This window comes from Bos indicus x Bos taurus, chromosome 22 (assembly GCF_003369695.1).
Source record: "Bos indicus x Bos taurus breed Angus x Brahman F1 hybrid chromosome 22, Bos_hybrid_MaternalHap_v2.0, whole genome shotgun sequence".
Lineage (NCBI taxonomy): Eukaryota > Metazoa > Chordata > Mammalia > Artiodactyla > Bovidae > Bos > Bos indicus x Bos taurus.
This window is the reverse complement of record NC_040097.1, coordinates 14,658,858-14,683,112: the sequence shown is the minus strand read 5'-3', so window position 1 is coordinate 14,683,112 and position 24,255 is coordinate 14,658,858. Positions and strand designations below refer to the sequence as shown.

The following is a 24,255-nucleotide window of genomic DNA, read 5'->3' as shown; positions in this document are numbered from 1 at the left end:
ACTCCAGTACTCTTGCCTGGAGAATCCCAGGGACAGGGGAGCCTGGTGGGCTGCCGTCTATGGGGTTGCACAGAGTCGGACACAACTGAAGCGACTTAGCAGCAGCAGCACCAAATTCAATAGTCTTATCCACCACTGGTCCACCCAGCCCACTGGACTGGTGACTGAGCAAAATGTTTAGTTTTAATTTTTTTGTATGTGATTCTCAATTATACTAATATATATTTTTAAAAGTGTTTCTGGATGTATGCTGGTCTGAATAAGCCCAACAGTCCTCTAATGTTGTTCATAACTTATAGGAAAACCAAAGGTCCCCTGCAAGGCTGACTGAGTCCTCTAATATTCGCCTGTGATCATGGAGACATGGGTAAAGGCTGGAATAGATGATTATCATAGAGGAAGAGGCCAGCGGGCCAGGCAAAGTAGCCAGATTCATCAAACGACTGTATCCATTGCTTCTACCAAGTGTCTCCTAGAACTGATGGCATCTTTCTATCCCTCTTGTGCTCAGCTTGGTGTCGGTCGCGGTGATACCTCTCCCTTAATGACAGTGCATGTCTCCTAAGCACCACTGCCTGGATGGACTCCATTGTTCAATACATTTTCCCAAGTCCAGCCAGGGAGGTTCGTCTGTAACCCTACATATTACCATTCAGCCTTCAATCCTTGTTACATCTCATGCCCAGCAGGATGATGTCCAACATTCCAGAATGCCGTACGTCCCCATCACACCACCTCTGCTTGCTCCTCTGGCCTCTGGCTCCGTACTCTCCAGCTAGACTGTGCTGACTCCAAAAAGTGTCATTATCATTCCTGCCATCAGGCCTCTGCACATGCCACTCCACCCGCTCCCAATACGCTCCAACCCAACTCAGAGTCGCCATTCAGCACTCAGTCAAGACATCAGCTCCTCTGGGAAGTCCACACTGGCCTGGCCCCAGTCGGTTCAGGTCCTTCTTGAGTCCTCTTCAGTTTCCCGTGGTATCTCTATCTCTGTGACTACCACACTGTACTGCTATAGTGCAAAGTTGTTCCTTCCTTGCCTGTCTCCTTCCCTCTGTCCCATGCACCTTTGGGAAAAAAGGTATTTCTTATTCAGCTAGCAAAGTAATGCTCAATTCTCCAACCCAGGCTTCAGCAGTACATGAACCGAGAACTTTCAGATGTTCAAGCTGGATTTAGAAAAGGCAGAGGAACCAGAGATCAAATTGCTAACATCCATTGGATCACAGATAAAGCAAAAGAATTCCAGAAAAACATCTACTTCTGCTTCATTTACTATGCCAAAGCCTTTGACTGTGTGGATCACAACAAACTGTGGAAAATTCTTAAAGAGATGGGAATACCAGACCACCTGACCTGCCTCTTGAGAGACCTGTAGGCAGGTCAAGAAGTAACCATCAGAACCAGACATGGAATAATGGACTGGTTCCAAATTGGGAAAGGAGAATGTCTAAGATGTATATTGTCACCCTGCTTATTTAACTTATATACAGAGTACATCATGTGAAATGCTGGGCTGGATGAAACACAAGCTGGAATCAAAATTGCCGGGAGAAATACCAATAACCCCAGATATGCAGATGACACCACCCTTATGGCAGAAAGGGAAGAGGAACTAAAAAGTCTCTCGATGAAGAGGACTGGATGGAGGATGAAGAGGATGAAAGAGGAGAGTGAAAAAGTTGGCTTAAAACTCAGCATTCACAAAAGGAAGATCATGGCATCTGGTCCTATCCCTTCATGGCAAATAGATGGGGAAACAGTGGAAATAGTGTCACTGCAGATGGTGACTGCTGCAACAAAATTAAAGGACGCTTGCTCCTTGGAAGAAAAGCTATGACCAACCTAGACAGCATATTAAAAAGCAGAGACATCACTTTGCCAACAGAGATGCACCTAGTCAAAGCTATGGTCTTTCCAGTAGTCACATATGGATGTTAGAGTTGGACTATAAAGAAAACTGAGCACTGCAGAATTGATGCTTTTGAACTGTGGTGTTGGAGAAGACTCTTGAGGGTCCCCTGGACTGCAAAGAGATCAAACCAGTCCATCAAAGGAAATCTGTCCTGAATATTCACTGGAAGGACTGATGTTGAAGCTGAAACTCCAATGCTTTCGCCACCTGTTCCAAAGAGCTGAATCAATAGAAAAGACCCTGATTCTGGGAAAGAGTGAAGGCAAGAAGAGAAGGGGATGACAGAGGATGAGACCATTGGATGGCTCACTGACTCAATGGACATGAGTTTGAGCAAGCTCTGGGAGATGGACAGGGAAGCCTAGCATGCTGCAGCCTGCGGTGTCGCAAAAGAGTCAGACATGACTGAGCAACTGGACAACTTATTCAGCATCAAACCTGCAGTGCCTAAGAGAGTACTCGTCAAAGAGTAGATTCTTCATGAATATTTGAGGAATGAGTAAACAGAGTGAATGAGCAAATTATAATGGGTCTTTACTTAATAAGCATGTACAACACCTACCATATGTCTGGCCTATTCTAGGTATTTCGTGAACATGAAGTCAGTTAATCCTCATAGTAATTCCATGCAGTAGACACTATTTTTGTCCTCATTTTTCAGTGGAGGAAACTGAATGGAAGGTTGAGTAACTTGTCCACAGTCACACAGCTGACAGCAGCAGAGCTGAAGTTGACCCTGGACACAAAGCCTCAGGCACTATTCTGCTCCACTGAGAAGTGTGTACCGGTGAACCTCCCATATACAAACCTGAGGTTGCTGCTGGGTGCCTGCCTGAGATGTGCCCTTCTAGGGTACAGTAAGTTGATGATGGCAAAGTGACCTGTGGCTGTCCTCAACGAGCTCCCTGGAACTCCACTTGAGTAGAGCTGAGTTTCAAATTATTACCTCTCAAAGGAAATTTTCCATGAAATATATATGAAAGTACAATTTATACTTGTGTTTGAACTTGGATGAAATAGGTATTAGTTAAAGGCATCCAATCCACAGTATTCTCAAACCTGCTGCAGTACTGGGAGTGAAATAAGCACTTTACCTGTCACAGTCACACCCAGATTCTCTTCCTGGAGTGTAGCAAGAAACTTAGAAACTCCAGAGGAAGCTTTTCTGGGGCAAGGAGCAGGCATCTGAGAGAAATAGAATATTTCAACTGATTGTAATACCCAGGATATACTTCTGAAATCTCTCTGGTTCTATGTTGGGGAGAGGGGACAGTACTCCGTGTGTGATGCCTGTCAGCTTCTGAATGTCCCAGATAAAGGATTTTTCTCCTCTTTCCTCTGTTTATCCTTCCCAATCCCAGGAAATTAAGCTTATCTCACTGAGCATTTCTTTCTTTTGGGGTACATTTCTGCCAAGTGGGGTCCTTGTTTATTTAAATCTGCCTTGAGCACTCCTAGCAGAAGGTTTTTCGGGCTTTTGATTTAATTTGGAGTGTGTGTGAGTGTGTGTATGTGTGTGTGTGTGTTCCTTTCAGATGTGTTCTAAATTTGTCTCCTGCAGAGTCTGGCCTCCACTGTGCCTGTGGTAAGATGTGTGCCTCTATCTGTGGGATGTTGGTTTTGTAGTCACTGGGTCCAAAAAGAAGCCACTGTGACAATGATGAATGTCCCCTGACTTGCTCCTCAGGTGGTCTCTGTCCTTCCAGGGACAGACAGGCACACAAAGCATCACATTTCAGACTTGAACCCAGAGCTCCCTGGGCTGTGGCTGGCAGGCTAGCCTGTCATTTGGGATCTCTGGCCCTGGCCAGCTGAGGCACAAAAGCACTCGATCTTATGAAATCCCCAGCCACAAGCCAAAGAAATGCCAGCTATTGGTATGCTTGTGGGAGTGGGGGTGGGGTCACCCAGGTCCTGTCCCAAAGAGAAAGGGGTAAGTGAGAATAATGATCAGCAAAAGCCCTGTCTGGTTTAGCCAAACTGAATATCTCAAATGCATTCGTGTTTCCCTTTGCCCTGAAAACATCCGCAGAGTATGTGGAAATGGCAGCTGGGAAGTGTTCAGAAACACACGTGACCTGTCACATGATTATAAAAGTTGAGTGAAGTGCATAATGGTCTGGGCACCTCCTCAAAGAAGGGCAATGGTCAGTTTAGGGGTGTGGTGGGGAGTAAATGATTGTGCCCCAAAGCCCATGCTCTCAACCTTTTTATTTGCATTCTTTGCGTCTTATCATTTAGGATTATGTAAAAATGACAGCTGCTTATAATTATTTGGAGGTTTGAGTTGCAATAATTAAAAACATCTGCCTTTATCTTACCGCTACCAGACTTAACCCCTCAAGGTTGGGTCTACTGAACTTCAAAGAGGGAAGCAAAAAATAAAAGAAAACTCCACACATTACTAACAAATTTCTAGTGATTCATTTAAATGTATAACCAGCTATTCCAACAGCCTTCAAACCTTTAATTATCTTTTAAATATATATAATTTGGGACTGCTAATTAGATAGCAATTTAATGCTCTCATGGGGATTCAGATGCACTGTCTTTCTAAAATGTAAACTCGCGGAGGCATCATCACTGGCATTCAAATGACTGAATTCTTCAGTTATTCAAATGAGTGTGGGCCCTTATACTGTTGAATCATTTGAATATTCTGCTGTCAGCTCAAGCTGCAGGTTTTACAGGGCTCCTCAGTACATTGGGGGTAAGGCTAGGTTTCTCCCAGTCCAACTATCTGGAGAGAAACCAGTCTGAGTCCTCCCCAGGGAGGCCTAACCTCACTCACCAGCCCAGTTTGGCCTTCTCTTGGATGCAGATGGCTCTGTTTGCCTGTTTGAAGGAGGAACAAACTTTCCTGGAATTTACAGTTATAAAAGCTTTAATGCTCACTTCCCAGCATTCTTCATGCTGGCCTGCCTGCTATTGTCTGGACAGTTAACATTTTAATTAATAACTCGCTCCCCACAACAGGCTGCTGCAGATGGAGGAGGTGAGGGTTTCACTCTGCCTTGAGCTTCCACTTCCTGTGTATTCCTACCCCCATGGAGATGGCCCTTTAAATTATATAAAGATGTGCATCACATGGAGAGAAGCAATTGATCAATTAGATGACACTGGACGATGATGGAAGCCAGCTCTTCCATCTCAGCCTCACAATGTGGCTAGGCTTTGCATTCCTGACTCCAGGCTAGTAGCTAGCAGCTGACACTCATTTCCCCCATGAGGGGAAGGAGGTGCAGACAAATCTATAGGAATTTTTAAGAGATCATTATTCAACACATTGCCTGTAATTACATTTTGATGAGCCTTTTATTGCTAATTCATCATCCAAGATGGGGCACTCTAGATATGAAATTAATCTAGTAAAACAAAGGTCAGAGTGTGTCCAGTGTAAAGAAAAGCTCTGTCCTCATCAAATCCTTTTGCAAAACAATAAAGTAGCAGAGAATCCTATCTCTAAACCAAATTCCCTTAAAGTGCCTTCTCCATTATTAACAGCATAAAGCTAACACTCCCTGGTGCTTCTCAGTGCAAGCAGGCTGATGTGAGGTGAACACATGCACAGCCCCCAGAAACAGAATGGGAAACGTGCCTGATCCCAACACTTTAAAGCAAAGGTCTATACGCACACAAAACTGTATTTGAAGCAAATCTATTTTTGCAGAGATGTATCAGTCCACTGGGATCGTGGCGCAACTCTCCTCTGAAGCAGATCCTAAGGCCAGGATTTAAGGGCAAAGTTTTTACTTTGCCAAGAAATGCCTGTAGGAACATGGCAAACTGACTCAGAGACAGAGACAACAGGCAGGCAGCCAACACAAGTTGCATCATGGAGCATGTGGGCACTGTGGGCACCTCAAGCTGAATCCCACTGCAGGGGTCCAGAAGCCAGTGTGCAGCAGGTGCCTCCAGGGAGCCCACCGGGAGGTGGGAGTGCTCATCAGTTTTTGGTGGAAGGATGCTAATTCCCCGGCACCCCTTGCCCACTGTGTGCTTGAAAGGAGTGAACTCCAGAAGTCACAGAAAGTCTTCACTAGGGTTTTGGCAGCTGCAAGCCAGGCTGGAACCCATGGAGGTGAGGGCTGAGGGGGCCTGGGCGGGCCATCCACAGAACTATTGCACTAAGCATATTTCCAAATAGGAATTTACCAACAAAACCTCAAGGCACTTTCCCTTGGTCTTTGGAATTCTGTTCTGAATCTACTCACAGATTCCAGACACATCTTAGGTCTCCCCGCGCCTCAGGGTCTTTGCATACATGGTTCCTCAGCCTAAACTAGTCTCCATTATCTTGGCACAGCAAGTTCTTTTCCCCCTCAGGGCTATAGAGTTCAGCGTAAAATGTCATCCCCAAGAAGGGTTCCCCTTGACCATTCAACTAAAAGTAGGGCATGACCCTAGTGTACTGTTGTCTCAGATCCTTCCTTCCTTTGGAGAGGTTATCCAAAATGGGTTAATACTTTTTATTTGCTTACTTATGAGCCTAAAACAACATATCTTATCCATGACCACATGAAGGGGGAGTTGTGTCAGTCTTGTTTTTATCCCTTGATCTCCAGCATATAAAAGAGCGCCTGGCACAGAGAGGTGTTCGATAATACATGCCAGATGAGAGAAGGAGAGGTGAGAGGGAAGGTGGGCTCCGGCAATGCACATCTAGTGTCTGAAGGGCCCTTTGTTGTTTCCAAATGTGCTGGATTGGATCACAACCTGTGAACTGAAGCTTACAGGCTGCAAACTAGCTCCCTGCAGAGTTCTCGAGCCACCCCTGTCACAGCTGGACACCACGTCCTTTTATAAATTCTTTCTTGACAGTATTCCCACTCTGGTGCTTAATAATATACTGTGTCATTGTGTAATCAATTACCTATCTGTGGGTCTTCTCTCCTGTTTATTATTCCACTTCCTCTCCTAGGTATTTTACCAGGCCCTGGATATGCAAGGGTGAACAAGACACTGATTGGTATATTCAGGCTGCCTGCAGTGCAGTGAGGGGACAGATGTGTCGAGGGATTTCTGTAATGTAGTATGGAGCCCAAACTCAAAGACCTGTGCAAGAAGTCCGGTGGGCTGAGGGCACAGAGTGGTGTGGAGAGGAAGGTTTGGGGGTGGGAGTGGGAGGCAGCGGGGGACGACAGGCTGTGTGCTCCCTGAGAGCAGGGGTTAGAGCCACACCCAGCAATGGTTCCCAGACTCGGGGATTCCACAGCTGCATCAGCCAGGCTGCTCTGGTTGTAAGCAACAGATACCAATTCTTAATCACTTGAGCAAAGAGGAATTTAATAAAAGTGTATTTGGAAGCTCTGTGTTCCCACCACAATGTGAGATTAATGAATATGAGTGAATGAATAAATAAATGAAGGACAGGATGGAGGGCCTTTTCCTCTTGCTTTTTGTTTTTCTTCCTTCCTTCCTCCATCTTTTTCCTTTTAATTCTTCCTCTTTTCTTCCATTCTTCCTTCTTCCCTTTCTTCTTTTTCCTTTATTTATCCCCCCCCCTTTTTTTTTCTAGTAAGCACTTAAGAGAAACAAACCTTCCATCTAACTCTTACCTTTGTATCAGTCAGGACCCCAGCAGGAAGCATATGGCATCGTCAAGCTGGCTAATTAAGGAAGTTTTAATAAAGGGCCTATTGTAAGAGTGGGGCAGGTGTAGGGAACTATAAGAAATGGTGTAGTGCCCTGAAGTCACAAGCAGTGGGGCCCTTCTCTTCCACTCTGCATGAAGGGACAGAGGAAGGAAGAATCACAGCAGCCCACAGAGAACAAAAGGCTAATGTGGCTTTAGACTGGGTGCAGCCAGTGCCAGGGGACACAGGGCTGAATATACAATCCACTGCACTCTCCTCTCGTTTCTTCTGGGTGTGAGTTCCCCACCAGCTAAACTCCATCCAAGGCCAAGATCAAAGATGCCACCCTGAGTGCCATGCAGGTGGTGTGCAGGAGCAGACAGCAGAAGCAAAGAGGAAAATTGTCTGCAGAAGCCAAGAGAGGCCCACCGCCCAACTCTCATTTTATAAAAGAGCCTTATAACACTGCTTCAGAATTAAGGAAGTCTGTTCAATTGAAGAGGTTTAACTTGATGGAAAACCACACTGTCCATAGTTGTCTTTTTTTTTTCCCTCTGAAGACTGAGTCAAAAAAAAAATAAATAAAAAAGACTGAGTCAAATTTGCTTTCTGATTGACACAGTCCTTGGCCTAGGCATCAGTTAATCTCTCTAAAACAAGAACTAACACACAGGATGCTACGAAGACTTAATGAGGCAAAACACACAAAGATGATAAGCACACAGCATGGTTCTTAAAACTCTACGTAACAGCTGCACTGTCACTGCTAACCCACTCTCTGCTAAATCCTATCTATGCCCTAGGTGCCCCTGTACACACCCGGCCACAGAACTTGGGGACCAAGCAGCTATAGAGTTCCTGAGGTTTGCAGGACAGAAAGTCAGGCACCCCTCTAACCTGCTTCATCCTGAAGCTCACGAGGTGTAAGCATTCCTTGCTCAGGGCTGCCAGTCTTCCACTCAAGTGTCCAGACTGGGGAGGCTCCAACCGTTGCTCTCAGCATTTCATCAAGAGAAAAGCACGCGAGGCTCTGTTTTCTCTTTCACCAAAGGATGTATTTCAAAATTACCAGGCTCGCTCCATGGGGGTCACACAGTCTTGTTTATTTTTTCTCCAAGAACACACTCCTCTGAGCAGATACATATACTAAGCATCCGATGATTCTTTCTTTTAAAATAAAACGGGATGGATTCAGACCCGACATAAAAGGATTGTGTTTTGACAATGTGCTCAGGGAGCGGGCACACGGCGGTGCCCGTGCGCCACCTACTGGCCAGTCTCGTTCAGTTCCCAGCAGTCTGAGCAGAGAACAGAGCTGAAGACTGGAGATGGGATTCCAGTCTTAGAAGCCACAGAGTTATATAAACGATGACAGGTTCCCACCCGCTACACCCCAGCAGGTTGGGGCCAGCAGAATGTATGGTTCTGAGACCAGAGACAGAAATCAAAAGCAGTGCTTGGTCCAGCATGAGGACAGAGATCTCAGGAAGTGTGTGGGACCCCTGCTGAGTCTGGAAAGAAATGTCCCTCACAGTAGGCTGTGGATGAAATTGGTGTGCACGCCACCTCTTCTGGGAAGCCCTCCAGCATCTCAGGGTGCCTTCCTCAAGAAAAGCAGATGCCTCCCCCGCGAGCACATAACTCTTCTTGGCAATGAGCTCCTTGTGGGCAGAGATGCTGTTCTACCTGCTTCTCTGTCTCCATCAGCTAGCACAGTGCCTAACGTGAGGAACATCTCATGAATGTTTGCAGTCCAGCAGAGGCAGGGGCGGAAAGAAAGGAGAACTTAACCAATTACATGAGATTTAAATTTTGCATGTGATGAAGCAAAGACTCAGTAAGTGTTTGATGGGTAAACATGTGGCACCTGCACTTCTCACTTATTGTAGAAAATTGGTACCCAGATATTTAGTCATCAGCATCCTTCAAACGCCATCAAAATCTACTGAGAAGTATCTATCAACCACTCCCTCGGTGCAGCAGCAAAGTCACAGGAATTCACAAGGGATCGTGTGGGAGAGGCTGAACACACAGACCTTTCCCAAGAGTGATAAGTGATCAGAGGAAACTGAAATATGGGGTGTGATTGGAAGTGAGGGAGGTGTGTGGCTCCTTTGGTCAGAGAGCAGGGAGGCTTCTCTGTGGAGGTGACATTGAGATGAGACATGGAAGGTGGGACAAAGGCAGTCACAGGTGTATCGGGAACAAGATTACAGGCAGAGGGAAGAGTAGGCACAAGAATCTGGACCGGAGAGGAGCTTGGGGCTTTTGAGGGATGGACAAAAGGGCTGGAGTAGACTGAAGGAGGGGTGAGCACAGCAGGCAGCCACACCACTCTGGCTGGCCAGAGAGGTCAAGTCAGATATGGTAGGGAGCTGGGGCCACGGCCCTGAGTTTGGGTTTTACTCTAGATGCCAAGAAAAGCCAGATCAACTGAGTGATGCCTGTGAAAGCCCACGTTGACTGCTAAGAGCATAATGCTGGGGTGAAGGGGGTACAAAAACAGGTGTCCAGAGCAGGGCTGAAAGGGAACGGAAGTTATCTAGGAAAGCCAAGACAGAGAGGGCCTGTCAAGAGTGACAGAGAGAGGGGAGTAGACTTGGGGTGCATTTTGGAACCAATAGGAAATGACAGTGGATGGTGTGGGGAGTGGGGCAGAAAAGGGCAGTGGTGAAGGCCACACCCACACTTGTTGAACTCAGAAGAACCCTTAGCATTTGCATTGAGCAGGAAGGAGAAATGAAGGAAGACTGAGGCATTCCTCAGTCTGCTTAGCATTTAGCATATTTACATAAGTCCATAGGATGTCCATTTCATTCCATATGAGAGGACAATGGTGTAAGAATATTTAATTTGTCAGAATGTCCATGTGTCAATCTGTGTTTTCAATGACCTTCTGCCAGAGCCAATCTATAACCCATGTTCAATAGCAAAAAGGCATGGAAAAACGAAGTGGCTGGGCATCCGTAAGAACAAAGAAATGGAATCAACGTTTGGAGTGGGATGGGGACAGTCAAGGAGTCCATAAGGACTGACTGGTGACATCAAGCAGAACTCAGCCTGTGGGAACAGCAAGAACACTGACTTCCAGAGGGAGTGGAGAGATTCTGGAACAGGAAGATGTCATTGTCATCTGCAGAATCTGGACCCGTTGGAGAGTTCACCTGAGTTTGACAGAACAACAGAAATGGCCGGGGTCTGATGGAGATAGCCTGATGGCTCAGGCTTCCCCTCCCCACACTGGCCTGGGCTGTACAGCTTGGTTACCTACTTCCTTTTTAGATGTAGCTACTAGAAAATGTTAACTTACACAGGCACCTCATGATTGTGGCTCATATGACATTCTTCCTGGACAGTACTAGTCTAGGCAGAAGCTCACTGTAATTGCCTGGTGATGACCCTGTTATTCATCCACATGGCTGCAAAGATCAGGTTCCCACTCTGCTTCCTATTTCCTGAGAATCAGCCAATATAGAAGAGTGAATTTAGCGCATCCAAACTGATGTGGGGGCTCCTGGTTCTGACTCTTTCCAGTCATTTAACCACTCGATTACTTGGTGCCTCAGATTCCTGTACGTAACATGAGGATATGCACTGCCTCACGGAGATGCTCCTGGTGCCCGTGGTTGTCCACAATCTGACTCCAGATTGCCTTCCAGACCCACCTTCCACACAGGCCTGGCGTCCGCACACCCTTTCTCTGAGCCTCTGAGCCTTTCCATTGTTTCTGCATCCTAAGCTTGCTAGTGAATTAGTTAATGATCAAAAGCTTTAACCACTTAAAACACTTTGAGCAGTGTCTGTCACATAAAAAGGGATCAACAAATGTGAAACAAAGTTTACTAAGACCTACAACAATAACAGATACAAAAATGCATTTTCCCTAGTTGGATCTATGGCTACTTCTCCACCCTACATATCAAGTCTTATCTTCCCTATTTGATTCTGAGCTCTCCGTGTTGGAGCACTTCTCCGCAGCCACTCTGGACAGCTTGCTTAGCCCTAGAACATAGTAGCCATCTAGCCAATATTGAGGGAAGGGACTGAGGGTTTTCCCCATCTCATCTACCATTAGCCCAGCGGCCCATGGGACTGGCTAATTTTTCTCCAGAATAGAAACTCTTCAGCATCCTTCCCCATCTTCTGGGCTTGCAGACACAGAGCAAACAGCTTTTGGCAAATGTCAACGTGGTTTCATGGAAACAAGTCCTAGATTTTGTCTGCCCCAGGCTCCTCTGTGGAGCCTTGCCTGTGCTGTGGCTGCTGGAAAGGAGCCTTTTTTGTGTTCTCTTGGTGGTTTGACGAGGTCCACATTCCAGGCCTCCATGGGGAAGGCAATCAACTTAGATGTCCCTTTTTTCTAAAACGGAGGGGCACATGGATTACCAAAATCTCAAAAGAAAATCAGATCATGTGAAAGGAGGTCCCTTCCTAGTTTTATTTCCCTCGATGCTTTGTCGGGCAAAAGAAAAAAGATATATTAGGGGTTCCACATTTTAAGAAAAATTCGTAAAGCTCTCAAAGAACTTTATGAGAAGAATAAAGTGCAAGAAAAATCGATCTAGACAGTAATTCTAAGTAACCATGCTTTGAAATAGTTTTAACCTGAATGTTAAAAAGGGGCAGAGACCAAGGAAAAAACTTCCAGATGTGTAATAACAACTCAAAAATCATTCCTCAAGGTCTGACTTGAATCCTTCTTGCTTCGCTATTGTCCGAGTCCCCACCCATGAGATGGCCCCAGCCCACGTGTTCCTTCAGCCCCCATTCTAACACATGGATCCCAGCATGCTGGGAACCACATAAATGTTGAATCAGCATCAGTTAGTCTACCAGAAGTCACAAGCCGGTGGCAAGGACAGAGTGACTGAGAAACACTTGGAGAAAGACTACAGACAGCCCAGCTATCAACAGAAAAGTCCTGCTTGAGCAGCTTTGCCAATTAAACCAAAGCCAGTCTGCTGAGTAAGGCTCCTACATCTGAGCTGTTTTTGGAGACACTTCATGATTCACACCCAAATCATACAAGATGAAAGAAAATACTGGATAAATCAAGCCAAATATTAAGTTTGGGGGGAAAATTTTATTGGACAAATTAGAAAAATATTGGTATTGTGCTTCAGGAAACCCACTTCTTTCCTCTGGCTGCAGGGGCAGAAACAACCTCAGTGGCAGATGGAGAGGGAATAGGAGTTATTTTAAGTGAGTCGGCTCCGTCCCCCATGCTGGCCACAATCTCCCACTCACACCCACTGTGCTAATCTGGCAGCCTCGGCCAGAACCGAGGGCAACATCCATTTGTAACAAGGATTTAACTGTATGACTGGGCTTGGAGAAGGCCTGTCAGGTTGGAGTGAGGATTCCCTGCTAGAGCTGGCCAAGCACGCTGCTGCTGCTGGTTGTCCCCAGCTGTGGGTGAGGCTCTGACTGGGTCCACAGACGTCTGGTGCAGACACCAGGTTTCTGGGGGAAGTGCCCTAATTACATAACATTATCCTGAAGGATCCAAAGTAACTGGAAATGAAACAATGACTTTGGAGGATTCTTTCATTCCTTCTCCTTCAAAGTCCCTCCTCTGTGCTGAGTGACTGGTGGTTAGGGAGAAGGAGGGAGTCAGTTTTCTGCTTTTGTTGTTCAGGTGAACAAGACAGAGACAAATAAACTACCTGTACGCGCCGAGCTGGGCTGTTCCCCCATGCGGACTGATTCTCAACTGGCATACTTTAGCTACCGCAGCTGCTAGCATATCCTCAGTGCTACTTTAAAAACAGACAGACAACAGTAACAAAACACTTAGGTTCCCTGGGCTCACACAGAACCTCCCAGTACAGCTACGGTTTGCTTTTCTTCTAGCTCAGAGCTGACCAAGAAAAATAAGGGTGTGAATGTGTGAGAGACAGACAGACAGAGAGACAGACAGAGCGAGGGGGAGAGACAGACAGGCACAGACAGGCGTAGCTGAGGTTGCACAGACTAAGTTGATGTCAAGTTGAAAGTAGAACTGCATGCAGACTGCATGATCCCAAGGACTCTGTCTGTTTACTCATGTGTGTGTGGATACAATCCCTCACTGATGTTTATCATGATAACCTGAACAAGGTGAATAATTAAAAATGTTCTTTAAATCCAGCCCCCACCCCCGCAAGCATCCACCATCACCGAGTCCTCGCAATCTTTATAGCAGTCAATAAAACATAAACAGAATGCCCACAGAACTGCCACGGTCCCCACAATATCCTGGGGCTTGATTTGTCACACAAGGCTCTTTACTTGTATTATCCCATTTACACTGACAACCCATAATATTATACTTTTTAGTTATGACAAGATTACAAGAGAAAATGATGCTCAGAAAGGCTGTGTGACTTGCCCAAAGTCACACAGCTGGTTTATGATGGGACTAGGAATCAAGGATAACCTATGTACTGCTGAAGTTGAATTCCTTCCACTTCACTGCTGTCTTTTTCCCAGCAGGAAAATACAAAACTCAGGGAGGGTTAACATCCACTATTGATTATACAGATGGGTTAGTTCACAGAATCCTCAACAGTGGGCATCACACCAAACCTCTTCTAAATATGTCATGGCCTCAGTGTCACAGATGGAAAAAATGAGATAGATGGTCCATTGACCCGGCCACTCCTGATGTTCTTATTGTGGGTCAACTTCAAAAAGCTTCATCTGGTTTGGGTCCTCAAAAGTGAGATGTGCAGCATTTGCTTGGGCCACCGCATTTATGGGAATCTGACCCTAGCTGCCATTTCCAGTGAAATCATTCATTGCAGTGTTTCAACAGAGAGAACAGAAATGACTTGGATCTGTGGGTATTTGCACTGTCAGGAGATGATCAGTGTTGACTGGTTGGCCTATTCTTCTAAGAGCCTTTCAGCTGCCCTCTCAGCGGCTACAGTTCTGAAGTCCATGAGATGGATTATTTGCAAACAGGCCATTTGCTGCATGACCAGGAGATGTGAAAGACCAGAAAGTCTCTGAAATGACTGCACAGATGGGAGCTGCTCACTTCCACATTATAGAGAAAGGGAAGGTACCCTGGTGACCCTTCTGACATCTGGTTCCATTTTATTCCTTCTTTAAAAGCTGATAAATAGGAAAGTTAATTCATTCACTGGCAGAAGATCCAGGTTTGATTACTTCATTTACTCTGATTCACTCCAACTTGGAATAAATAAGCACTAGGAGCCTACTGTCAGCCACATCAAACATATATCTCCTACCACCCTCAACAAACAACCCCAACTGCAAGACTTAGAAATGGGTACTGTGCTAAGCTTTTTAAACTTAAATACACTTTTAGACTTAAATATCCTTAAAAAGTTAGGTAGGTTTTTCAGTCAGACTTTTCAGCAATTCTGAATTAAGTTTGGAATCAGCTAACCAGTTAATTCAATCCTTTTTTGATAAAAAGCTTGTTGAAGTCAAGTATTACCTTAAGTTGCATCCTCAAGCATGCATATGGGATCCATATGATGTGGCCATGACTCCATTAATACCAGGGCGATTAGAGCAAAGTTGGATGGTGATGGAGCTAAAACACGAACTTCTTCTAAACAATGATTCAAGGGAGAAGCAAACTGGTCCGCAAGATGTTTCACAAATAAACGTTTGCATAGCAGGCACTGCTGATATTTTCTAATTTTGATGAAAGGAAAAAAGACATGTGGAGTGGATGGGTATGTGTGAGTGTGTGTGTGTGTGTGTGTGCATGTGTGCACAGCTATAGGAAATGAACTATACTTTCTTAACATTCAAAAGCAGAGTTTACTTTATTACTCTTTATACTTTTATATCTTCTTTAAAATTGGCTAACCACAGACCAAAAGGGATGTCTTTTTGTCAACACATTGCAACTAGATCAGGGGTGCAAACATGTGGTGCCCTCTCTGCCATGCCCCTCCAGAATCCACAGTGCACCAAATCTGGCTGCCCTTCAGAATCCTCCTAAACACAGTGCTCCAGGCAGCCTCTCCCCAGGGATCAGAATGGACCATGCTATTCTGGGCTGTCTTGGACTAGGCCTAACTCCACTCACTTCAAAGAGAGCTAAAACGATGCTGAAAGAAAATGGTTACATGTCAGCTCACTAAACAGTGCTACTGGATACAGCATAGGCAGGACAAGGGGGAAAATCTCAACGGTTTCAATGAAACACAAAAGATGTTGTTGAGTATCTTCAAACCAGCAGGCACCGGGCTTGGGTAATGTTCCAACTCCATCATGATGAATTTCCAGGGATCTTGACTCTTATTTGTTGTATCAAATGTAATTTTCAAGAAGTTGGTCTCAGGACTTCCCTGGTGGTCCAATGGTTAAGAATCCGCCTGCCCATGCGGGGTACACAGGTTTGACCCCTGGTCTGGGAAGACGCCACATGTCACGGGGCAACTAAGCCCGTGGGCAGCCACCACTGAAGCCTATGCACTCTACAGCCGGTGCTCCACAGCCAGAGCAGCCACTGCAACGAGAAGCCTGCGCACTGCAGCCAGAGAAAGCCTGTCCGCGGCAGTGAAGGCCTAGCAAGTTCCAAAATGAATAAATAAGTAGATAGTTTTTTCTTTAAGTTGGTTTCAGGCTGGAGGGTGAGAGATCATTTGTTTCATAAAGCTACCTATTATGATGTATATTTCAAACTGAACAGAGTTTAAAAATTTTACATATATTGGCAAACATGAAATAAATAAGTTGCAAGACATACATGGATTTATATGTAAAAACATGATAGCAAATATATTTACCCTATATTATTTGCATATGATATGTCAAAATGCTAGTTATAAACTATTAAAACAGCTTTTCACAGACAGTATTATGAATTGAGCATTTCAAGTGAAAACTGCAAAGTGTCTCCACTGTAGAACTGAAGAAAACCTTTAAAATCATAAAGGAGAAACACAGAAATAAGTATTTCTCTTACCAGTGGTCTGAGTTCTGGATGTGTCAGGATATATCCATTATTTGTGATTGCAAAGGCATAGCCATGAATCCCTAACTGTAAGAAGAAGTGAGAAAGAAACCTTCATTAGCTTGCTCCCTGGTGAATTCACAAAGCAGAAAGCAGCCCGACATTTAGTAATTTACAGCTTAAACTTGGCATTCATAACCCTTATCAGCACAATATTTCATTAAAATGAATGCAAGGCACTGATCCTTGACATTTGGTGGAAATGAAGACCTGTCACAGGATAAGCTCAGCAAATAGCACAATTTAAAATGTCACAGACCCATGTTGGCATCCAAAGACCCCACTTTGATTTATTTAAAATGAAAACAATTATAATTTTTAAAAAGCAAGTGGCTAATGTTTCTGGAGACTCTATGTCCAAGTGAACAGAATTTTGTCAACCTGGGTGTCTTTTCTCTACCTGAGATAAGTAAGGCAAGAGGGGCCTCCCTCTGATGCACCCTAGGCTCCCGACAATTCCATACCCCCAAGGCCATCTCAAGCATGCATTCTCCTAGGCAGTCATTTTCCGTAATTCTTCAAGGAGAAAAGTGTCCCCACAAGCCTATATAGGAGCCTGCCAACCCCTTTTACATCCTTTCGTCTTTAAACTGTGAGGCCGCCAAGCTTTTCCATGCATGCTTCCATCGACACAAAGCCTGGGTAATTTTCTATGCAGAGCCTCACTTAATTTATGTTTTCTGACTAAATAGGACTATGGGAAATAGTTTGAGAGCAATGAAATGTTTTATTAGCTTTAAAAAGTATGTAATCAAATTTAACACTGCACTTATTTAAATAATAATCCCAGCTTTTTGACAATATTTCTATTACACAGTTGAATGCATCCATTGGCTACAATAAATTTACCTACAAATCATTCATGTATTAAAATGGCCTCTGGCATAAAACCCATACTGATCTCTCTCTCTGAAGAAAGAAAATGTAACCCACTTTTGCCGGAGCAGTGAAAGGGGAGAAGAAAAAAAAATCCTTTTTCCCAATGAGTTATTTCATAGTCCTGAGCCCTCACTGTTATTTTCTTTAAAATTCTCTGCTGCTCGCATTCTTGAATATGATACTATTAAATGATCCAGACAACAGAGTTTACAAACCAAGAATGACCCTGTCTGCTTGTTAGCTTAACGTCAAGGTGATGTGAAATTAACTTCAGAGAATTTAACACCGGCAATTAAAAGTATTCCTTGCATTACAAAAAGCAAATACGCACGTGGTAGTCAAGGGCAACAGACATTTTCTTCTGGAGTTACCTTACACAGCAAGTCTTAATAAGATTCTACTTGATTCTAATGATAAAAGTATATTTCATTATGCTGTGAAAGATAAACCAGAGATTTCCTATCCTTTGAGATGTATATCGTCTCTTTTCATCTTGTCTCTTGGAAAAATGTCAGACACAGTCAGCACTGCATTAATTACCTTTATTATGTCCCTGTTTAATACAGACTGAGGAGTCAAAACGGACTCAGAGAGTTTGACTTTTTCCATTAAAGGCAAAAGTGGTCTTTGGTTGGAAATTCAAACTCACGATGAGACCAAACAAATGATATTTTATAGTCAACTAATATATTCAGTGGCTTCTAACGTACATTCCTTCACTTCTTGGTTTGCCTGTAGGAAGCAATACTCCAAAGAAAGTAAAACTCCATGCATATGCCCCCTCCAAGCTCTCTACTTTTCTTGTGTAGCACTTATCTAAGTGATAATCAATTATTTGTGAGGTTGACTATAAATAGTCAAGATATCAGTCAAGGCCTTTGATTATTTAAAGCCTATCTCCCTGCCAGAATATAAGTTCTGTGACAGCCAAGGTCATACCATGCAGTTATAGAGGGATGGCTAGGATGAAGGGAAGAGGGGTCAAGAAAGGAGGAAGCAGGAAAGGAGGAAGAAGGGAAGTAACAGAAGCTGAATTGAGTGCAGATCCTACAAAAGTATCCTGAACTCTCTGCTTCTTTCCTGGGATGCAGAGACTGAGGTGACCTTCCCACCCAATGTCCTCCACTCATTGTTTAGCTGCCATCTTGCTTCCTTGTTGCTCACTCACATTTCACTCTCCCAGAACCTGCCTCTGTCATGCCCCCTCGCCCACCAAAATGCCACCAGAACTCCTTTCTCTACAGTTGCCAGTGGCCTCCTAATTGCCAAACCATATAGAATGTACCCTCTTTTCCTGGTTGTCTTAGCCTACTGACCCCTCTTCCTTGACACTCTAATCCCTCAGTTTCCAGGCCCCACACTCCCGGATTCCCTCCCTTTCGTAGGATCCTCGTCCTCTACTCACCCTGGAAGCAGTAAGCTTCTGTCCCCAGTGCTCCTTGTCTGCTTTAGCTCCTTCTCCTCCAGCATGATTCATCAACCACCTGGATGCTGTTGACCTCCAGATCTGTGCTCCAGCTTTGGCCTCTCGCCTCAGTGGTAGACCCCAGGGTTCAAGTGTCTCTACCTGGACATCACACAGGTGCCCAGACTCGCCCAGTCCAACGTGGGCCCCTTCCCTTAGTGCTGCTCTCCCTGCACTTCTCTCTCAGTTGGTGGCACCACCAACCACCCACCCAACTCTCAAGTTAGAAACTAAAGAACCATCCCTAGATCCCTTTCTCTCTTTCATCCCCAACTTGTTGACCTAAGTAATCACTAAGTTTTTCTCCAGAAATCATTTAGATTCATCTCTGCTTCCCCACCTTACCATCCATGTAGATTTAATATAGCAGATTTCCACCATGGTCCTACCTGTTCTTTCTGCCTCAAAGCTTGGCCCCAACAAAGTTATCCTTCAGATTAATCAAAGTCAAAGGTAACTCTGACTCTGTTGTTCCCCTTTGTAAAACCCACTAAAGACCTCTTTTATGTGTAGAAAGTTAAAGTGAAAGTCTCTCGGTCATCTCTGACTCTTTGTGACCCCATGGACTACACAGTCCATGGAATTCTCCAGGCCGTAATACTGGAGTGGGTAGCCTTTCCCTTCTCCAAGTGATCTTCCCAACTCAGGGAGTGAACCCAGGTCTCCTGCATTGCAGGTGGATTCTTTAACAGCTGAGCCACAAGCAAAGCCCCAAGAAAACTGGAGTGGGTAGCCTGTCCTTTCTCTAGTGGATCTTCCTGATCCAGGAGTCAAACTGGGGTCTCCTGCATTGCAGGCAGATTCTTTACCAACTGAGCTAAGCCATCAGGGAAGCTCTCTTTCACTTTCATGTGTGAGATAGAATCTACGGGTCTATCCATCAGGTCTCCCTGGGGTCTGGCCCCTACCTACTTACCCAGCATTTCCTTCCTCCACTCATTGCCTCTCAAGAGCTCATGACAGCAACAATAAACCCCCTGCAGCTTTTTTCTCCCACTGAGACCTTTACTCAATGAATGCAAGCTGTCCAGAGCACTACTCCTTCCCACTTCTCCCCAGCTATGAGCTCAGCCTCATGATCTTCTCCTATAAACATGTCTCTCCTGTTGCGCCCTCCTTTCCATATCATGTCTCCATAAAACTCTGAGAATTTTTCCATTACTACCTTCACCTTAATGCATGAAAATGCCACACTTCCTTTTCTGCCCGCTTCTCAACCCTAGCTGGATGTCTTTCCTTCATCTGCCTTATTCTAGACACTCCCCCATCAGAATGGGCTCTCTGTGGGAAAGGAAGCCTCTCATTCATCTTTTGACTGTTCCAGCCTCTAGCATAATGTCTAGCACACGGCAGGTGCTCCAGTTAAGGTCTGCATGTATTTAAGATAGTCATCACTTTACCCAAATATTACCTCGTTCATCTTTAAAATTTGAGCTAGAGTAAATATCGAACGTAAGCTGAAAAGGAGAAGCTGATTTGCTATGGGTGGTACATAGTCAGTCCTCCTCAAGCCTGTACCTGAGAAAGTCTTCTTGACATTCAGAAACTATCTGGTTAAAATCCTTCCCAGGAGAACAGTGAGAAAATAACATCAGAATGTTTTGTTGGTTCGTTGACTGCAAATGGATATAACCTAATGTAGATGGAAGAAGAGAAACTTAGCAAATCTCAAAGCACACTCCCCATTCTGTGGATGAGTCTCTCAAAAAACCTAAAACTTGTAGATGGCAATGTCCAACATTTGCTTAGGGCCTCAAATCAATATACAGATGAAATCTCTAATTTTTGTTTCATCTGAAATACAACTAGCCATTCTGTCCATTCTAACATGCAGTCCCGTGCCGCAGTCAGAGAGCAGATGGGACACAAGGCCTCCCGGCACTTGGGGCTGCCAAAGGGGCCCCCATCCTGAAGCACGCTCTCCTGGTGGCCAGAGGCCTTGTGGTGCAAAAGCCTGGGGAAGGAGGTGCTTCCCTTCCAAGTGCAGAGAATCGGGACTAATGAAGTGAACCCAATTATAAAATGGCTCTTTACATTAACAGAGGCTGTGGTGTCTGGAAATTATTGCTGGGGTGTCTGGAATTCTTAATAAAAATTACAGGAAGTCTGATTGCTTGTGGGAAAATCTATGAAGCTAATGGAAAAGAAAGAATTCTATCAATATCTTCTGGGAAAACCACACGAGCCAAGAGCTGACTCATCTTTACAAGGTGTTAATCAAGAGAAAAAGGTGTGATCTGCACTCTGATCCCTGGAGCTCTCCTCTCCTAGATGAGAGAGCCCCATTCACCCACGGTTCACTCCAGCTGCCATGGACACCTCTTCCCACAGCTCTGGTGGGGACCAGAGGAAGGGCAACTTAGATTAAGGTATGCCACCTGGGTCTCGGGTTCCCAGACCCTTTGGGGAAAGCAGCTAATTTTCTTTAGCTGATCTTCTTCTTATCCCCTTATTACACTTTGTTTCCTTCATCATTTACTTGCTGAGTTATAACGAGAAATAATAAGAGTTATTTCACATATCTTCATCTAAAAATGGGACCAAGTGGTACTTGTTTCATGGGAGTGTAACGAGGATTCAGTGGGAACAGTGAATATAAAGCACTTTTACCATACTAAACACACAGTGAAAAGTTCAGTGAATGTCTTATTGTATTATTTTAGCTACTAATTTTTTTAATATATTTTAACTATTACTATTATTGTCCTTTACCGTTTCTTATGGCTCTAGGCTTCAGTTCAGTTCAGTCACTCAGTTGTGTCCAACTCTTTGCAAGCCCGTGGACTGCAGCATGCCAGGCTTCCCCCATCACCAACTCCCAGAGCTTGCTCAGACTCATGTCCATCAAGTCAGTGATGCCATCCAACCATCTCATCCTCTGTCGTCCCCTTCTCCCACCTTCAATCTTTTCCAGCATCAGGGTCTTTTCCAATGGGTCAGTTCTTCACATCAGGTGGCTCAAGTATTGGAGTTTCAGCTTCAGCATCAGTCCTCCCAGTGAATATTCAGGACTGATTTCCTTTACGATGGACTGGTTGGATCTCCTTGCAGTCCAAGGGACTCTCAAGAGTCTTCTCCAACACTACAGTTCAAAAGCATCAATTCTGCAGCACTCAGCTTTCTTTATGGTCCAACTCTCACATCCATATATGACTACTGGAAAAACACAGCCTTGACCGGATGGACCTATGTTTACAAAGTAATGTCTCTACTTTTTAATATGCTGTCTAGGTTGGTAATAGCTAAAAGCATGCACTGCTAGTTTGAGACTTGGCAAGATATTTAAATTTTCTGAGTCTCTTGTTTCTTTAGCCAAGGATAGCAGTGTCTACTGCATTAAGTGAGATAATGCTATAAAGATCTTAGTACATTGTCTAGTAGAAGAAGCTTTGAAAAACAAATTCACAGGGTAATTGTTACCATTTCCTATATGTTCTGGGCTCCCAAGGTGGCTCAGTGGTAAAGAATCCACCTGCCAATGCAGGAGACATGCATCCCAGGGTCAGGAAGATCCCCTGGAGGAGGAAATAGCAACCCACTCCAGTATTCTTGCCTGGAGAATCCCATGGACAGAGAAGCCTGGTGGGCTATACAGTCCATGGGGTCGCAGAGTTAGACACAATAGAGTGACCAAACACACACACACCACACCTGTATGTTCATCCTTTCTGGATTTACTGGGCATATATTAAATAGCGGCCCTGTATCTGGGCTTCTACATCTTATTTGATGCTAGAGGCTTAAGAGTGGTAAAGGTTGGATGCTCTTTCTTAAACAGTGAGCCAGCAATTCTGGGCCTCTAAGTCTAAGGATTTCAATAAGAGTAAAGTCCACTATCTTTATAGGCCTCAAATAGCTCCCTAACCCCCTGACTTTCCACCTCTAGGGAGCTAAACAGTTTTCAACATGTGCTTTTGTGAGTTTGGGTCAACCAGATGTCATATTACACTCTGGAAACTGAACTCCAAATGGAAAAGCCCTTTTGGTGAAAGAACCCGGCTGTCAGAGCTCCAGGGTGATAGCGGGAAGAAAGACCTTTGTCATCTCAGTAAACCCAATCAGAAAATTTATTTTGTTAATGAGGCCACCTTTTGTAGCCTGGATACCTGATTTTAGCTTAGAGTTGATTTCCTTTGATTATGAAGGTAGCTTTCTAATTTGATCACCTAAATGGAATCAGCACATGGGAACAGACACACCTTGCTTATTCAAAGAAGTTTCCTCTTCTAGGAGTGGATCAGGTCCTAAGGCCCATCTAGGAAGCACTGGGAAGAACTTGACCTTATGGGTTCTCTGAGAAGCCTGGGCCAAGAGGTAGAGGTGCAGCATGGGCTTATGGAAAGTGGTGATGTGCTGATGTCCACAGCTAAGGGGAGCCTGAGAAGGCAGGGGTTCACACCTTAAGTCCGAACAGTCCCCTATGGATCTCACTCCTCAGCTCTCTATCCAATCTTCGCATGACATATTATGCTTTCTTAGGAAAAACACCATACAGTGAAATGATTTCAGGTGGCATGTAGACCCTGTATTTAAGCTTTCCTACTGCACCCTCTCAACTGTCCCCAGAATTCAAAACAAACTTACACTTCTCTTACTGCCATAGGTTTAATGTAGCACTAGGAAAGGAATATTAATTTGTACCCCATTACCTTTCAGGATAAAGGGAATATTTATTCAGTAGAAGCAGGGACCACTTTTATTTGTGCCTCATTGGGTTTCTGTTAAGAAGCAACAGATTTTAGGGGGTCCTCAGATTGGGGTAAGTCAAGACTGGCTTAGAAAATCATCAGAGGTGTAAGACCTGTATAGTCGTCCTGCAGACTTGTGTAGACTTTCACAGGCCCATACAAACCTGGGTGGGCGCATGTAGACCTAATTAGATCTTCCTGGACTGTTATTATTCTACCAAAACAAAACAACACAGAATCCGCTAGAAAGAGTGAGTTTCCTTCAAGCTTTTCTTGTCACTATGGCAGGCTGCGAGATTATCTCGTGCATCTGGCTCTCGACTCTTAATTAAGCGATGCATTACCTTATATTTGGGGATAGTCTTCAGAAGTTCTTTCACTGGGACATCTGTGCCGACCACACCGAGAAGAATGCCTTTTGATCTCTATTGAAAAGAAACATTAAACAATAAAAACAACAGAATGTTAATTTGGCAGAATAAATATAATGTCCTGAAAAGTCACACACCATAGGCACTGTCTGGAGCCTTCTTCAAACTGAGAGAAATTGAAGCTTAATCCAGATTTGCAAGAGGTAACTTCTATTCCCCACCCAAAACATTCCTAGGACAGAATGGGAGCTTCTCAGGCCAAACATTGCCTATTATAACCCTCAACACACACCCTAAGAACCATTTCCTTTTCTCTCCTGAGAATTAAGAATCTGAAGAGGCCAAGGAGTTTCAATCATTAATCAGCTTCTCTTACAG

General features: G+C 44.5%; 1 protein-coding gene across 3 annotated transcripts in view; it reads right to left on the bottom strand.

Moving 5' to 3' along the window:
* Positions 1-24,255, bottom strand: part of CACNA2D3 (calcium voltage-gated channel auxiliary subunit alpha2delta 3) — a 903,947-nt gene that overhangs the window by 193,458 nt on the left and 686,234 nt on the right. For all 3 annotated transcript variants that reach the window (XM_027522771.1, XM_027522769.1, XM_027522770.1), the window contains 2 exons: positions 23,851-23,931; positions 16,427-16,501 (listed from right to left, as the gene is read on the bottom strand). In XM_027522771.1, the coding sequence (XP_027378572.1) occupies positions 16,427-16,501; positions 23,851-23,931 (156 nt within the window). The remainder of the gene's footprint in view (positions 1-16,426; positions 16,502-23,850; positions 23,932-24,255) is intronic.